This window comes from Excalfactoria chinensis, chromosome 1, assembly GCF_039878825.1.
Source record: "Excalfactoria chinensis isolate bCotChi1 chromosome 1, bCotChi1.hap2, whole genome shotgun sequence".
NCBI lineage: Eukaryota > Metazoa > Chordata > Aves > Galliformes > Phasianidae > Excalfactoria > Excalfactoria chinensis.
The window spans coordinates 28,878,445-28,897,033 of record NC_092825.1 but is presented as its reverse complement, the minus strand read 5'-3'; the positions used below and the strand labels follow the sequence as shown (position 1 = coordinate 28,897,033).

General features: G+C 41.1%; 1 protein-coding gene across 1 annotated transcript; it reads left to right on the top strand.

Moving 5' to 3' along the window:
* Nucleotides 1-94: 94 nt before the first annotated feature.
* On the top strand, nucleotides 95-18,134 carry DBX2 (developing brain homeobox 2). The gene is made up of 4 exons (XM_072341882.1): nucleotides 95-664; nucleotides 10,737-10,832; nucleotides 15,450-15,637; nucleotides 17,658-18,134. Exons 1-4 carry the CDS (start codon nucleotides 328-330, stop codon nucleotides 17,973-17,975), a joined length of 939 nt encoding a protein of 312 aa, XP_072197983.1. The 5' UTR covers nucleotides 95-327; the 3' UTR covers nucleotides 17,976-18,134.
* Nucleotides 18,135-18,589: the final 455 nt, after the last annotated feature.

Below are 18,589 nucleotides of genomic sequence, written 5' to 3'. Positions count from 1 at the left end.
GCCCTGAGGGGTGACATGGCGGCGGGTAGCAGGGGACAGCCACCCCCGCGCGAGGACGCGGCCGCCCCGCTCCCCGCCCTACCCCCCTTCCCGAGGGGCTGCCGGGCCAGGCGGCATTGTTGGCCGCGTCCATCACTCCCCGGCCCGGCTGACATAATGAATGCGCTTGGACACACCTTCCAGCCCGGCGGAGAGGCGCGGCGTGCCTCCCCCGAGCGCTCCGCTCCCCGCAGCCCTCCCGGCCCCACAGCCCGGCGCCCCGTCCCAGCCCAGTGAGGGGCCGCGGCCGGGCCGGGGCGGGCCGGGCCGGGGCGGGCGGCCCTCGCTATGCTGCCCAGCGCGCTGTACTGGGACCTGGTGGGCTCCTCGGCGCTCCTCAACCTGCCGGCGGCGCCGGGCTTCGGCAGCCTGGGCAAAAGTTTCCTCATCGAGAACTTGCTGCGGGCCGGCGCGCCGCAGAGCCCTGCCCAGCTCCGTCCCCTCCCCGCCAGCCCCGTCCCCCTCAAGCTGTGCCCCGCGGCGGAACAAATCAGCCCCTCGGGGGGTCCCTATCCGACCAGATGGGCTTTCCAAGTGCTTAACCCCTCGGCGGCGGACGGCGGCCGCCTGCCAGCACGGGCTCCGGCTGCGGATAGATGCGGCGTCTTCCCGCCGGCGGCCACAGGTGAGCTCCGGCCGCGGGGAACGGGAACAGGGAGCGGGGACAGGGAGCGGGCGGGGCGGCCGGGCCGCTTGAGGCTCTCTCCATCCGCGGCTCTGAACTTCGCGGATCCGCGCACCTGTGGATGGAGTGAGCGCGGCGGAGTGCGGCTGCTGGTCGCGGGGATGGCTCGAAGCGCTCCTCATCGCAGCACGGCCTGAAGCGGTCCGAGAGCCCCGCGCTCGGGGCTGGGGGCTCGGTGCCGGGGGAAGCCGAACGGCACTGCCGCCCTCAGCGCCGGGGAAGGACGGGCTGAAACGATTTTACGGAGCGAAGTTTATTTCCTAATGTGCCAAGTGTGTTTTGCCTGAACAGAACTACTATAAAGCGTATTTAGGAACGAGCGTTTCTGTCAGTCGTTAAGTTGGTTGAGGCTGGATTACAAAGTCCCTAAAATTCAGCCATGGATGTTGTATTTTCCCTTTATGTTCTAATTTATCAATTTATTTCAGCATTCCGTGGGGTGTTCCGAATTTTGCTATGTGATCATTCAGTCTTACATGCGCTTAAAATAAGACAGACAGAAGCTTGACAATATATTGAGCTGAGGCTTTCAGGTGTGAAACGAGTGGCTCCCTGTAGAACCGGAACTGTTAACAGCTATTTTCTTTCCAAGTATACTTTTATTTTAATTAAATCCTACGAAGTGTTCTGCAAAATCCAAAACATTTTTCGTGCCTTCAGCATTTCCAGACCTTGGTGATGTCAGCGTGTCTTAAATGTTTCCGTTATTTAAACACATGTTGATGTTTCCCTAGGCAGGATAGAGGACAAACACCATCTTTCTGCAATTAGCTGCGCATTCTTTTCTTCATTTCTATTTTTTATTTATTTGTTTTTTAAGTTGCAGAGCCAATGCTTCTTTTCTATGCACAAAGCCCACATAGGAGCAGGACAGCGGATCCTCCGGCACTCACAGCTATTAGTAGCCTTTTTCTAAGTCTCACACGTTACTTAATGTTGAATGTTTCAATTGCTTCCTTCCAGAGTTAGTTTTCTTTCTTTGACCTACTTGGGTACCTGTGAAGTGCTGCACGGTCGAGCCTTTCTAGTAATGACCCTACATTTCTTCCTAGCCCACAACTGGTTGCATAGAGAACTTCGGGGTAAGGCACCAAACCCTTACATATAAGCAGTGAGAAATACTAGATTTCCTCATGCATTATGCACTCATTAAGAAAGTCTGCTAATGTAGACGTACAACAGGAATTTATAGGTTCTAGCAAGGGTAGTAGATGCTGGTCAGACTGACATCTTTTAGAGTGATGAGCAATCTTAGGATTCTGAATTCTTGTAAATGCAGCTTAAATCAGACCAGCTCTACTGAGCCAGATTTTGTAGTTTCTAAGGAGTCTCTTCTCTCTAGCATTGGCGTACTCTACAGGAACTGTTCACACACAGGTCAGTGGTAATTCTGAGTAAGGCTCGCATGGTCAGGCTGTAGTTCCTTGCTTGTATTCTGGTAGGGGAAAAGGCTCTTTTGTCAGAGTATGGATATTCAGGGTTTACGGAGGGTGTATTAACTAAGGAGTTTTAGGTAAATCACAGAACTGTAGGAGTTGGAAGGGAACTTTAGACATCATTGAGTCCTGCTAAAGCAAGTTCCCTACGGCAGGCAATGGGGTTTTTTAATGTAGAGATTTTTATGTGTACTAAATACCTGTTTGGAGGGGTAAATGCATTTCATGTTGGACTTCCAAATCTAGTTTAGTCTGAGTTCTTATTAAAGACTACAGAACAGAATAAAGCAAATAGCTTGAAAAAAGCAATCTTTCTGAGCTAGTAGTATTTACACATTACATGGGGATTGAAAGTGCTTTAGCAAACTAGATTTGCACAATTCAAGGTGTTTAAAGTGAAGGGAAAAAAACAAAAACACCCTGAAAAGTATCAAAATTATTGGGATCAATAATCTGTATTGCTTTTGTAGTCCCACATTCTCGTGCGGCCACCAAAAGTTTTCAGGAAGCAAGGCATAGCAAATCACAGCAGAGACCCAACTCGACACGCTGAAACGTTTTACACATCCAAAAGCAATATTTACCTATAGCACCTGTTGAGGAACGGCATCAGCAAAGCACTCTTGTTTTGGGATCTATTTAGCCTCCTGTAAAAGTGCCAAGAATCCTGTATTCTTTCTGTAAACTGGAAAGCTCTCATCCATGTATGCCATGGAGTCTGGCTGGGGTGGGACTGTTGATCTGTGTCATCTACTTGTGGCGGCCTTTCCCTTTGTAACTCTTCAGCAGCAGTTTTAATTAGCAATTTTACTTTCATATTACTTACACATTCAAACTGATCTAGTTTTACCATTCAAGTATTTACCTGCTTATGTATTTTGAGTTCCCCTAACAAGTACTCATGAAGTATTACACTGTAAGATGCATCATCTAAATGAAATGAAATCAAAACATAGGGTTTTAAAATTTAGCTTATTTTGACTTAAGAGTGCAACCACGTGAACCAGCATGTTTCACAGCGTTTAGGGAGGAAATGGTAATGGCAGATGATCAACTTGCTTTCTGTGACTTTTGGCTTATAGCTACTCTGGGTTCCTGCACTCTGCTTCATGCCTTACTCTCAAGCCAGTGTTGGTGATAGAATGTTGAACTGGGCCCACCAGCTTCAGCGCACATGAAGCACCGTTTCTGCCTAACAGGACTGGATTTCTCCCAGTGTCAGTGGGAGAGGTTCTTCCTGTGGGCCTGGTTCTTCTTGTTTAGGACCTTTTGCCTTAATAAAATAGAAATTAAATCCTACTTTGAGCTTTGTGAGAACTTTGCATGTGCTGTAACCACAGGTAACACTGGGCACCAGAAAAGTGCTCTTCCTAGGTAGAAACATTTAAAAATTACACTGTTGTAAACCAGCTTTTCCCAGTGAAATGTATCACAACTGTGCAGCTTATACTTCAACCATGAAGGGGTGAGGGAAGCCTAAAGTAGAAATTCTGAGCAATATAGTGGACTCTGAGAAGGAAGAAAGTCTGCAGTTTTTTGCTAGCTAATCTCTGATTTGGACCTTCTCCTTGTGGTCCAGTGCTGTCATCACCTTCTGGATAAAATGGAAGACTTGAGGGTTTCTCTCAGCATTTTCTGGCATAGGGAAATTGTCTGGAGTGTGATGAGATGCAGATGGCTGTACCATGGACTTTAAAGAGGTGCTCTCCACTTCTTTCCTTGTGACTTGATTTCTACAAGTACTGGTTGGCACCAGCTCGGAGTGACCTCAGTGGGAAGTGTGCTGCTCTCTGCTACCTGCAATTATTTTCCACAAAATCTCTTATTTTCTCAAGTAATGTGCCCTGGAAGCAAAATGCCAGTAAGTGCTTTGCAACCTTAATATGCTCACTAGTACATACACGGCAAGAATATGGTTTTCTACTTTAATCTTGGTGTTTTGATAGATTAATGGAGAAAAGAAACTGAAAAGCACAGTGAAACAAATAAGCATGATAGTGAGATACTTCCATCATTAAACTTTCTGAAAAATTAAATTTATGGGATGTTTATCTAAAGCATCAGAAAACAGTAGAAAAGAATACAGTACATCACATGTAATGTGAAAGAAAGTGATTTGAATAAGTAAATCATAAACATAAAATGCACTTGCACTAATAAACATCTGTTCTACGATATGGACGTGGCTTCTGTTTCTCCAATATCTGAGTACTTTATATCTGAATGCATTTATCATGGCAATATGCCACTGAGATAGGAGAGACCTCTACTGCTTAGAGGAGCAGCTGGGGCAAAGGAAGTAACTTGCCTAAGGTAATACAGGAAACTGGTAACAGTGCAGGGAAGTTAAACCTAGTCATCATCTGCAGACTGATTCTTTGGGCCAGTCTCAGTTTTTTCTCCTCGATGTGATGACAATAAGTCTGTCCTATAATAATAATTTTGCTTTATTTCCTGCTTTTAGTAAAATCTCCTGTTTCTTTATGACAACTGGGAGATAATTTAAATCATAGCATCTTTTCCTGCTTCCAAAAAACTTCTTGATCCATTTGATAGAATTGGTTTAAGGTGCCCAGCGTGCCTTAAAAGAGTGGCTGCACTGTGGCTCTTAAAGCTGCCTCTTCCCTTTGTGTAAGGTTGCCAGCCTTATTCCCGCCCAGCACAGCTGGGCCGTCTGGGCACAGTGACAGCTATGGTGGGGCCTCTGGTGGCATTGAGAAAGGACAAGGCTCCAGTCTGGTCCTTAATGAGATTTGAGCACTGCTTGTGTATCTCAGGGTAGCACTGAGAAAAGCAGCAGTAAGGGTCTGCAGAAAGGCAATTATTTGGCAAAAGAAAACTGTGGAATTAATCATGCTTGCAGATTGCAAATCCGTTTCAAATGCCCTTTATACTTCAGATTGAGGTCTTCTGAAATTTCATACCATATTCATCGGGTTTTTAGAAAACAAATGAAGTCATAAGGATTAATCTCATCAGACAGGTTCTCCACAGAAGTAGAGAATTTCATCAAGCTTCGTTGTGCTGTCATTTTTTACATTTCTGTCTTCCCCGTGATTTGGGAAGGCAAGTCCTCTGCTTCCATTTGCCACTGAAAGTATTTCACAGAACATCATTCTTGCTTAATTCGGTTTCGCAAACCAATTTGTACTCTAATATTTCTATCTTTGTGGTCAGTCATAACCTATAACACAGATGGATATGAAGTCTTTTCAGAATGAAAAGTTCAAGTGTGTAAAGCAGGAGGAGGCTCAGGTAGGAATTGCAGCTCTTCAGTGCACACTGCTGGAGTAAATGATGCATTTTAGACAGTGGTAAGATTTTGAGTTGGGACTGCAGTGATGAAAATGAGTGAACTGCCCTTTTGCAGCATGTGAGCCTGATTTCACCTTGTTTGAGGAGATCATTTCCAAAATGTGTTGATGATCAGAAATAATAATTCTTTATGGCTGAAGTTTATCATTTTTTCCAGTCTGTAGAGGATGGTATTATTTTGACAAGATAAGAATGCCATCTTATTTCAACTGCTTAAAAATCAAGGGGTCTTGTCTAATCTAGTTGTCCATATCGGTGTCTAGTCCAAAGTTGATACAGAGAGACACCTCCACAGAATGACACAACTTATCTTCTTAGACATCTATTTTAAGGTGCTGAGTCTTTGCATAGAACAGCTTTTCTCTTCTCATTGATTGTGCAGGAGGCCTAGGCAAGAAGCTTAGCATGCCAAATTTTTAGACAGAGAAATGACAATAATGCCCTTAAAAATGTTTAACTGAGAAAAGAGAACTGGTAAGCAAACAGTGCCAGGGCTGTGCAAGCCTTTGAGTGTCTGGCAGGAGCTGAGCAAAGCATGAGATGAAGCCTTCCACCAGATTCACATTTTCTCAACATCAAAGGCATGTACAAAGCATAGAGAAGGTAGAAGGAGCCTTTATTGCTGACGCTGAGAGTTCCGTGTAGGTTTTGGTGTGGGCTGTGGACACTGCCTTTCCTTGTCCTAGTAGTGAGATCTGCAGGCTTCTTCCTTAGGCAGAGAAAACAAACCAATCATAAAATACAGCAAAGCATGCCGTAATAATAAAGCAGGCAAATGAAACCTCTGAAAACTGGTGGGCATTCATGTGATCTGAGCTAATCCTCAGTGTGACTCTGTCATCTGCTACACTGCTGTAGGTGTAAAGAACTGACAATCATGCTGTTAGCGCATTTCAAGCCCTGTTTGGTGACATAGCTTTTCTGGAGTGACTACTCTGCTGATTTTTGAAAGCCCCATTGAGACCCATTATAAAAATGCAAGCCTACTGGCTTTTCATGCAGAATTCCCAGATATATTTTTGGAACCATGAAAACATTTCAGTGAATGTTTGCTGGGGTTTTAAAACTGATCTATGTATGTCACTCAGGTCTGTCCATTTGTCTCAGCTTCCTCTCAGCAGCATTTCATGCTGCCTGGTTTTACAGTAGAGAATGCAAAGCAAATAAGCAGGGATAGGAAGCTTTGAGGTGTGCTGTATCACAAGTTCTTGCAGTACATTTTGACGCACCTACGTGGTGCTGACCTCCGTTAGTGGGAAATGGCAGAAGCTGCTGCTTTCTTCTCATGGCCAGTTGCCCCCGAAGGCTTGAGGCTGCACAACCTCTGCTGTAGCACCAAACTGAATGCAGTGACCGCGACAACAGAGCCATGGCCCGTTTCTGAGACCCGTGGCTTGTGTTATGGAGCAGGTGGTGCTGTGTGGCTCAGCTGGACCTCTGACCTGCCCAGTCACTGCTGTACTGGCTGCATGTGGCTTCTCAGGGCATACAGCTTTCTTGCAGCTCTGTAGAGCCTACTTTAGTCATTGCCAGGAATAAATGTATGTAGGAAACTGCAGTTTACTTTTACCCACTTAATAGGCAGAAACTCTCCAGGTTTCTCAGGTGAAATGGATTCATTTTAATGCTTACATATTAAATTTTCCTACCAGGGCTAGATCCACCAGGGAAAGCAGTTCATGATGGCTTAGCAGTAATTGGAGATAGCTTAGTAGAAGTTGGAGAGTGACAGGGCTGGGTTCACACAGTTTGAGCTCTGACTTCATTTTTGTTTTCAACGCTGCTTGTTGCTGGCTCTGTGCTGCTCTGTGAATCACCCTTCTGAGATGGTGCTACCCTTGTCACAAGATTATAATGTGTTTTTACTAGCTAAATGTGAGGAAAAAACCTGTAGTGAGGGATGCCTGTGCAGGTAATACCAGAATTGTACCTTAGGTTTGCTTTTCTTCATAGCAGTTTGTCTTTTGCCCCTTCCCCTTTGCCTTCTGGCTAGTGGCCTGTACCATTTCTGAAGTCTTTTCGTAATGCTCAAATTAGGAAAAGCAAACAGTGTCTTTAATAATAAGGCATTTTAAAATTGCATATTAATTCCAGTTGTATTGGACTTAGGAACCTTACTCTCAAAATGGCACAGGAAGGTTTTTGAATTTAGGATATTTTCAAAGAGGGAAGTATATGTTGAAGTGTCAGTGTTTGAGTGAATCTCTGCCTGTTCCATCTGCATGTGTCCTGTCATTTTATTGTCTGTTGGTAAAATGCTCTGAATTCACGAAGCGGAAGGTAAATGAGCCTTATTACTAAAATTTTTGCATACAGAAACAGTGTCAAAATAATTTATCTTGAGTTAAAATTAAAAAATGGCTGATTTCATTTTAGGTGTTTCATCCCTTTATATTTATGTCCCAATAAGTTTTCTTTTAAAACATGTACACTTTTGGGTGCCAGAAGGCATGTATACCATACTCCGATGTTTCATTATTAGTTTTTTTGCATCTGTGAAGTGAAACCTGTAAAGCCTCATTTTTGTGAAATGCTTGGGCATACACAGGGTCTGCTTAAATGAAATGGGAATGCTAAACAGAAAAGGAATTGGGCATCTTGCCTATGTATTGTTAGGATTTAGCCCATGGCTCACATTTAATTGGCATGGCTTGAAGCAAAAGCTACTGTTTTGTTCCTGTATGCTTCAATCTGGCCAATAAATACAGAATTAATATTCTGATGTTTCAGCAATTTTCAGCCAAATAATGTTTGCTTCAAGTTGCTTGGCCCACAAGTATTGGTAAAGTGGCCATGATACATGTGACCACAAAATGAAAACAAAGGCAGTGCTTTCCATATGTATTAAGGTGATGCATTAATGTTTTTCTCCACATAGAGCTCCTGAAGTAAAGTTGAGTATCCTTGTACTGTGCTACATTCTTTACTGATGTAACTCTGTAACTCTTCCACTTTGCTCTGAGCGCAGCTGCTTCAGAAGACATGACCTGGAAATGTGGTTAGATAGACCTAACTTGTAATTTACTCACGGATCAGTGTAGTTGAAGCACATTAAAGAAGTTTATAAATTAGACGTGTATTGGCTACAGATTTAGGAGATAGAATGTCACTGGCTATTCCACAGGATCTAGAATGAATCAACCTTGAGAAACAGTCTCAGGAACCACTTGGTTCAGTGCTGTATGAAGATTTCATTTTCATCTTACTACTTAGTCAAACATTCCCTTGGAGGAATATGTGCCATGCTGTCAAAAAAGCAAAAAACAAAAAATACACGCAGAAAAACAAACAAACAAACAAAAAGCCAGGACTTGGCTGAGGAGATGAAGTAAAATGGCCAAGTAAGACAAAAGAATGATTTCCATTGTCTTGAGCAGATCTCTGCTTGGAGCTCTTTGCTGCTTGCTGTGCATTAAATCATTGCCACAACATAGTAGAAGTGTGTGGCTAGTTTGAGGTTGTGTTAAGCAAGTTGCACATCTTAAGTTTTGATAGTGATCCATCTCCTGCCCTTATGCTTGTAGCTCATTTGTTGAGAAATTTACTGAATGGAGAACACATACCTTCTCATATTTCTCTATTTTTATTTGCAGGTATCTTTCTGAAGCAGTAAATCATTTAATCTTTGTTTATCCAGCTGTCTCCTGGTACTCATCTATATTGTGATTAGTACCACATTATCAAAAAAGAGCAAGGAACTGGAGAGAATTAAGGGCCCATAAAAGGGAAAATCAAGGACAGGCTGACATGACAAAAATCATATGACATGAATAAGAAAGGCTTGGGCTTTGATTAATGAATAAGACAGTATAGCAATTAAGGAATATTTGATACATGTGGGAGTTTCAAAACTATCACAGATAAAACGTTAGCAGCAGATAGAAAGTATTCCTAAGAGCAAACTCTCATGTTCAGAAGCAAGGCTGAGATTATCTGGTAGGTCTTTTCCTTCCCCATCTTCTTGCTTCTTCAGTTACAGTTCACCTTATGTACCTCTTCAGCTGCACTGAAGCCCCTTAGATACACAGACAGGTAAAATATGGTTGCATGTTCTTTAAAGACTCTTTAAAGCTCTATGGGACACAGTTCCATATTTGATGGTCTCATATGAAAGAGAAACTTTAGACTGCTAGCACCTGGCATAAACCATTACTCTGTTTGCAAGCACGCACCTCAACTATAGGTAATTAGTTCATCATGGAATATAGTTTTATTTCATTAGAAGCAGCAGCGTTGATGAAAAGCTGCAGTAATAAAACACTGAATCATTATAAAGACATTTTCACCTAAGCTTGTATGAATTCAGATGAAAAGAGGTAAGTATTCTCAAAATGTTTGGAACTGGGCTTCTACAACAATCTTCCTTTGCATTGGAAGATAGCAGATGTAGTCAAGAACCTAATTCTCAGTGATCTTTCCTTTTAAATTTGGTTGAAAAACCTTCAACAGTAAAGAATGCTGCTTAAATACATTCATTTTTCTTCCTTCCTTGCTCCTCATTTCTTAATTTTTTATCTGGATATGGAGTTACTTTTTAAACATAAGGGTTTTGTGGTTCGTTGTTTTGAAAAATTCTATAGAAGCATTACCAAATTTATAGTTTTGCAGTTTTTATTGTATTAAGCAGAGCTGCCTTCAGCAGGTGGCTTATTTAGATTTAGAACACTCTCCAGAAAGATTGAGCTCAATATTAGGAAGGCAGAATCAGGTGCTGTAGTTCTCGCCTGGGTTGTCTCTTGCATTTTATTCTTTAAGTTTCCTTAGTTATCAAAGTCGTTATTGGTTTAAATACAGTATACGCAGGAGAGTTGGGGATTCACCTTGGGAATCCATCTTCTTTTTCTTCTTCCTTTTTTTTTTTTTTTTCCCCTGGGATATTACGCCTTCTAGAGTTATTTCATGTAACTTTATGAGATGCATTATACTAATTATTTTGACTGCATTATTGAAACAACATGTTCAATTCTAATATTTAGCATTACAGCAATTAGAAAAGTAAATTTCACATCCGTAGAGTTTTGTTCTTATAAGAGATATATTGTGAGAGTTTTGCACGTTATATTTAAGCAATAGATATAAACTAACCTTGCCGATTACTCAGTTTATCACTGTTTGCCTTAAAAAATATCACCACCTTGAAAAAAAAAAAGGAAAAAGAACTTGTGGGGCAGGACTTTACACACTGACTTTTTGGACGACTGTTGTTATGAATATCACCCATGCTCAATGGGTAATCAATTAGATCTATGCTTTCTTTGCAGCTCTTTCCAAACACTTTTTTCTCCGAGCCCCGCCATTCTACTCAGCATGCTGCGGTGGGTCCTGTCAGCACCCTGCATCCCCCACTGCTTTTCCAAGTAAGTTTTTATGCTTCATCAGTAATGCTTGAGTTATTCTGTAAACCAAAGCAGCAGGATTTAATGTGTTCTGGAAAGCTAATTGGTGATGCAATGGCAGCAGCTAATTCCTTAGTAAAATCACAGCAATCCTATTCAGAAGGTTTCCAAAGATTTATCAAACTTAAGTACACTGGGCAATTGTGAGAGATTTCTAATGACATTGAGACACCCAGACAGAGCTAACCTAGGAAATCTCCTTCTTTTCAGTTTGCTAGAAAAGATCCTATTAAAAATCAGTAACTCTTTAATATCTGTCAATAAATGTTTGCAAATAAGAAAAGAGCTGAAAGATCTTAAAATGGATGCTGCATTTTAACATCTGTTAAGGATACATTATGATTCAGGAAGCTCTAGCATTATTTAAATAAAATAGTCATTCTTTTTGGAGCAGTCAAATGCATGCGTTTAATTTGGTTTTCTTTTTTTTTTTAATTATAATGTAAAAATGTGAAGACATATGTTGAGAATTTTTGCCCGCATACCCTTTGCACCCAGGATTAAAAGTTGGAATGCATTTCATTTCAAATCTGAATTTAACCTTGACAGCGAAGTTTGGATATCATGTTATAAGAACATATATTCTTGATTTTACATGTTTGTGGCTCAGAAACATACAGAAGACTCATCTGCTGGTCTTTCAGGAGGCAAGAAGGAAAAGCACAAATCCTTTGTCAAATCCAAATGGAAACTGGAGTTCATGCATGCTGTAGCATATACTTTTTTATCACAGTTGCATTCAGACCCTTCCTGACTACGTGCATGTGTTTTATGAATGTTTCAGAAGAGCAGTTGCTAAGTTGAATGATTCTTGACAAGTGAGGCAGCAAATGCTGGCAGTTTAATGAGCTGCAAGTTTCTGAGCACCTCTTTAGGGGGCTGACACTTTCCCACAGAGCATTTTACATGGCCCTGGCTCTCCCACAATGGCTGACAGCACCATGACCAATCACCACTTTCACTTTACTCATCCACACGCGACCTCACCACAATTTTTCACTGTGCAGATGAACTTTAGGAACCATTTCACATTGAAAAGGCCTGGGCAGGGGTCAGTTGCCCTTTTGTATGTCCATAAAGCAATACTCTATGTGCAAGTCTTTTCTCCTGTCTCACATTCCAAGAGATTTTCGGGACACCATTTAAAGCACTTGACTGAAAAATAAAGCAGTGAATGAAACTGACTTTTATAGACTCATTCTAGCTCATCTTCCCATATAACCCTGTCTACCTGAAAAGGGATTTAGTGGATGAGCTGAGTGTATACAGGGACTTGCTGAATACATAGGCCTATTATCAACTGTGGGGATTGTTTATTAACCAGGACTGATACACTACTATTTTGGAAGTGACCTATTAATTGTCCATTTAACTAGAATGTATTGAGTTCAAATGAAAAAATGGAAACCATGACTAAAGCTTTTACTTGCTCCTTCAAGGTGGTCTCTGTCATCAAGGCAAATGAAGATTGTTGCACAGATTAGGGGGGACATTTATCACTATATACCAGGATACAAACAAAAGTCTTAAAACAAACAAACAAACAAACAAAAAAAAAAACCACAGAAATTAAACTGGTAACATAGGGAAAGGTTGGTAATAGAGTCACATTTATGTCAGTAGAACATGAAGTCTTTTGATGTACGTTCATGACAGACTTCAAGCTAACTTACTACATTTTGATAGAGTTGTAGTGAATGAATGACTGCGCTTCTTGGCTTACTGAAAAGTCCTTTACCCCACCAACTGAAATGTAGTTTTTGAGTGCAGAGTCAGAATACATCTTGAAATATGGGTTGTTCTTAAAAGAAATTTAGGCTACTCAACTGGGGGTGAGTATTTGTTATCTCAAAAACGAGTCTCAGATTTTTTGACTCAGTAATGGGTGACCGAATGGTTGCTTACTGCTGCTTGTGATTGTTCTGTTTATGAGTAAATTTTGTTCAGTTAGGCTTTTAGAATCAGTCACGTATTGTGCCTTAGAGTTTGTAGATGCTTCACTACTACATTACTCTAATGCAAGCATTAAGCTGTACCCTGCATGCTGCCTGTAAAGGGATTAATTGGCACCTCAGGAGGCAGGCAGGAGGTTGTTTCTTTGCTGATTGACTGTGAACAACCATCCAGGCAAGACAAATTTTAAGGGGTCACGTAATCTGGCATCCTGTGTCCTGAGTTGACAGCTCCATTGTGGAATTCATCCTGGGTGTCAAGGGCTAGTCCTGTGAAGCTCGCTAGTATCTCATTCTATGAGAGAAGGTATCAGCTCTTCCGCTGTCATACTGTACCTTCCAGCACACTTGAGAACTGACGATGATTCATCAGAAATGACTTGGAGGCTCTCTGGAAAAAGGAACCTAAATTACCCAAACAAGTAAGGAAGAAGGGCTGGTATTTGCAACCAGCTTTGTGAGCAGGATCAGATCAAGGTGGGGGGGGGGGCTTGAGGGAACTGTGTGCTCCTCAGAGAAATATGAACCCAGTTGCCCTTTACAGAAACCTCTGCTGTGATATTTTGACTTTTGTTCTGCAGATACTTTGTTTTCATTTGGATGGAGAGTCACTGTGTGATAAATATCAGGACAGTAACCAGTAGGTTATGATTTTTTATATCTGGTTTCAGATATCATTTTGAAAACTGAAAAACATCCATATAAATTTAGACTTCTCTATACTGTAACATTTTAAATCAAAATAATTACTTTTTGCCAGATACTGTTATAAGGGACAAATATAAAGAAGGTTTCTTAAGATGTGGAAAAGATTGTGAAAGACATGTCTAGTAGAAGCTTCTAAAAGCAGATGTTCCTAAACAGTAGCGCTTGACAGTGATCTTTAGGGAAAGATTACTGTGTACTTACTCAGCTATTAATATTCATTCTGTACTGGTCTCACTTCAATGCAGTGTATATGGGTAATGTATATAATATCAAACAAGTAGAACATGTGCCATGGAAGTACCACAAGTCAACTTTGCAAGACGTACATATACACACTTTAATTTTTCATTGTTGTATGTACACAGTTCTACATCACCCTCTGTATGTGTGTTTTTTTTTTCCCTCTACTGGTGTTTAAATATACTTGTACTTCTGTGTACTTCTGTGTATACAGAACTTGAAATGTGGTGTAGCCACAAGGAACAGTTTGTGAAAGCCGCATCTAGATCTGATTAGTGTTTTCAAGAGCACTGTATTTATTTAACGAATGCATTTAATTCCTCCTCACTACTTTCACAGTTGACTAGAATAGACCTTTTCATGAAAGACATGTACAGTGTTTTCAAAAATCTGGTTTAGATAAGAGTTTTGCCATTGGCTTTGATATGGGAATGATTAAATCCTTGGCAGAAATTGAACAGCAGCACACCTTTACAGCTGCTGTAACTCTAAACTGGGACATCAGTCTTGAAATGTGCATGTGGGAAGGTGTCATCAACAGGACAGCTCACACCTTTAAAGTCCAAATTGCAAGTGACACAAACCAAAGCCACCTTTGTGGCTGCCCTCTCACAGAAAGGTCATAGGTGTCCGACCATATGGCATGGCGTGAATCAAAGGACTGCTCTTTGTAAGTGTCCCATTCAGTTTTACCTCTGATGCTTGGTGACAAGCCCTATTCAACTAATCTCAGGTATTGCTCCCTAAGTGAGCATGTGGGGAAACCTGGGACTGCTGGAGGCATACCAGGCTTCACTAGGACCACTCCCATTACACCATGTCTATGGAAGAGGGAGCACAGGAAGGCACTAGGTCTTTGGGCTTTACTGGGCATGAGGAAGGCAAAACATTTATCTGGATTTCTTTATTGTGTGCTCTTTGTGAGCCCAATGAAGAGACAATGTGAGTACTTCCACTTTTCCACTTCAGTTCTGTCATACACATTTAAGGCTGTATTCTGTGATAGGCTCCCCTCTAGGTGTAGAACAAGTGGGTATGATTGAATTCATTGAAATGTACCTTACTGAGGACTTGCTATGGGATGTCAAAGGAGTAGAAACTAGAGTGAAAGGAATAAGTTCAAGTACTCCCCAAATCCTGTAATAAAGAAATTGCTGTGGTTTCCAGAATAAGGAAGCAAATGGACATGGATTTTCTGAGACATAGTTCACTCTGAAAGCCTTTCATTAGTAAACAAAACTAAAGGAAGCCTATTTAGATTCACTGAATCAGTGTTACAGTCCACTTTTTATCTGGTTCTGCATCTCACACAAGAAAATAAACTCCTAGGAAATCTTACTGTGGTTTGCTCAATAGTAACGTGCAAAAGAAAGCAGAGTAGTTTCTCCCTGACTGTATTTAAATTTTACAGTAGTATGGGTCCAGTGTTAATGTTCCTCTATGAACTCATCTGATTTACTCTTTACCATGTCAAGGAGAGACTCTTTGCCACTGACAACACCTCCAGATCCAAGTGAGGGTTTAGCCCTTAATGAACATGACTGAAGCATTACGACACACTTCTAACACCAACAAATCAAAAGTGGGACAGTGGTCTGCTAGCATTATAATGAACAGCACTTAGTATTTCTCTAATATATGTTAGTTATTATGTGAAACTCTCATTTATTTCTGCTAGGAGAGGAAAGTGTCCTGCCTCTTCTGACCCAGGAACCTAACTCCAAAGCCCGGAGAGGTATATTAAGAAGAGCTGTCTTTTCCGAAGACCAGAGGAAGGCTTTGGAGAAAATGTTTCAGAAGCAGAAGTATATCAGTAAGACAGACAGGAAGAAACTGGCCATTAACCTGGGCCTAAAGGAGTCTCAGGTAAGGAATGGCAGAAAATCTGTAGCTTTCCATCCTTTTGAAGAAAAATCTTTAAAATGACCTTGATGGACAAAAATTGTACAGCATAGAGTGAGCCCTGAGCTTCTTCAGCCTGACCTCAGTACCAGGGAACATAGTTGAACAGATCATCTTGAGTGCAATCACATGGTAGGTGCAGAACAACTGAGGGATCAAGCCCAGGCAGCGTGTGTTCATGAAAGGCAGCTCCTGCCTGACCAGCCTCATCTCCTTGAGTGGTCTCCCTGGTGGATGAGAGAAGGATTGTTGATGTGGTCTACCTGGCTTCAGCAAAGCCTTTGATGCTGTCTGTCACAGTACTCTGGAGAAGCTGGCAGCCCTTGGCCTGGATAAATACGCTCTTTGCTGGGTAAAAAACTGGCCTGATGACCAGACTCAGAGATTGGTGGTGAATGGAGTTAAATCCAGCTAGCAACTGGTCACAAGTGGTGTTCCTCAGGGGTTGGTATCAGAGCCCATCCAGGGGATTTTGAAAGTGTTTGAGTAGACACCAATTTTTGGAGTGTGGCTGAAAGAGAGAGTTGACAGTATGCTCAAATTTCTTTGCATTTGGCAGGAGTAAATGTGCTTAAGATATGTATGGCAGGAGCTGTCTGGTGTGCAGAAAAACCTGGGAATGGTGATGGGAGCCTTCATCATTTTTTTTTCTTGGAGATTTTCTGAACTTGACAAGGCCCTAATCAGTTAAATCTAACTTTGCAGTTGGCTTCATTTTGCGTGGAAGATGAGATGTTGTGATAGCTTGCAACCTGAATGACTCTGACTCCATCTCAAGCCAGCTATAAACAATAAAATAAACAGTATGAACAGAGCTGTCATCTCTGCTGGATAAACTATTTTGTTTCAATGAAAATATGCAATTGCACTCACCAGTGAGCTTCCTAAAAAATCCTAGCATATAGTCAGGTTCCTAATATCACAGCTGTTTTTACAGAGATGTTCATCTACGTTCTTGACATTCAAGAGAGCCCTGGGAAATAATGTAGTGAGACATAGATAACAGGTACCACAACTAGAAAGTATTTTTTTTATATTGATAGACTGGATGATACCCATGTCTAATTACTTTTTTCTCATAAGAGTACCATATAACCACGAACTATAAAGGCTAGTTCTTCAGTTATCTGACTGATTGTACTGGAGTAGTCGTTTCTGCCTGCTAAGGCAGTGACCCTCAGTCCTCCGCAGGTGCATTCCCTTTGCCTTTGTATCAAGTATCTGAATGCTAGAACTTCATGCAGATATTTAAGAGAAAAAAGAATATAATGTGAATAATCTGATTGGGTTCCCTTCCACAGATGCTCACTTCTTCTCTTAATCTAACAGATCCTAAACATGTATTTCCCTAAGCTTTTCCCAGCATTTCATGAATGTCTTTGAGCACTCAAGCTTTGTAAATAAAAGTTTCTGAAAAATGAATTTTATTTCAGAAGCACACGCTTCCAAGTAACCCCTGGAAAACTCTATTTAGACAGATAAAATATCTTTAAATTGTAACTTCTGTGTCATTTTGAAGCTTTATGATGACCAAGCTCTGCTTGCAGAGTCTTAGCACTTATAGCCTCATGTAAAAAGAGTATTTCCCATTACTAGGATTATCACCTAATTTGGTTAATGGCAATGCTAGTTTACACTGAGAATTCTTATCTGTCTAGAAAGATTATACTGAAGCAGACTGCAAAATCCCTAGCATTGGTCTTCATCTTTCCAGTTTACACCAAATAATCACTTGCTTGAGGAAGGGAAAGTCAAAGAGAGTATTTAGCTCAGTCATAGCAAACAGGAATTGAAAAATGCTCAGCTAGTGCCAATTGGTCAGCTTAACTGGATCTACTGTAACATTAAATAAAGAGGGAACGTGGAACTAAGGGGATGGAAAATTAAAAAAAAAAAAGAAAAAGAAAAGAAAAAAAAGCATGTAAAGACAATGTTATTTAAAGAAAAAAAAAATGCTAATAAACTCTCATTAACTTGCAAACAGGTGAAAATTTGGTTTCAGAATCGAAGGATGAAGTGGCGAAACTCCAAAGAGAAAGAAGTGCTTTCCAACAGGTGCCTCCAAGAAGGTCTTCAGGAAAACTACCTCTCACAGTCTGCCATGAATTTTGCCTCCCCATGTCCCTCTGTGTGGGAAGTGTCTCAGGAGCAGACAAATACAAGGTGGACGGAGAAGTCTCCAGGAAATGCTGAAAGACTGACTAGTACACAACCACCTCCAAGAGCAAACTCATCACAGAGCCCACTGTATTTGTATCCTGACCGTGACGCTGCAAATAAAGCAGTTACATCATCAGACTAAGAATGTAGGGGCAGTTTGTAAATTGAGTGGAGAGTGCAGGCTTCAAATGAGGGGTCTTCTAAGACTAACAATATTTGGACACTGTAAAGCTAACTAGTTACGCCTCCTGAATTTGCTAAAGTCTAACACCATTAAAATGACGACTAATGATTTAAGAAATATTTTTCAATACTCAGTCTTTTCATGTCTTTTTTTCCAGTCTTTTAATGACCTTAAATGTGAAATAGAAATTGATGGTAAGTAAAACAAAGTGAAGAGCATGAAGCTGAAGTTTTGCTCTGAGTTAAACATCTTCACTGAGTATAGATTTTCATTAAAACACACTGATAGAAAACCACTTCTATCTCTCACTGCATTTAGACCAAGCCATTTATTTTATGCATGAGATGAGAATAGCCCTGTTTCCCTCAAGATAATAAGTTGCTTTGGGTTCTTTTTGAGATTGATTATATGACACAGTAGGTGTGTATTAGACATATGTAAGCACTTTTAGTATGTTTCTGCCATCTGTCCTCACCTGTATCAGTATCCAGCTAGTTGTAAATAGCACAGTCACACATCAGCTGATAACCATAGGACAGTATGCAATAAAAAGACAAACAGCCAATAAAATG

Bases quoted from the DNA above. Each gene is read 5' to 3' on its own strand.
- DBX2 (XM_072341882.1), top strand. From the start codon at position 328: ATGCTGCCCAGCGCGCTGTACTGGGACCTGGTGGGCTCCTCGGCGCTC. The intron at 10,833-15,449 runs GTAAGTTTTTAT...TATTTCTGCTAG, and splicing joins ATCCCCCACTGCTTTTCCAA to GAGAGGAAAGTGTCCTGCCT. The intron at 15,638-17,657 runs GTAAGGAATGGC...ACTTGCAAACAG, and splicing joins TGGGCCTAAAGGAGTCTCAG to GTGAAAATTTGGTTTCAGAA.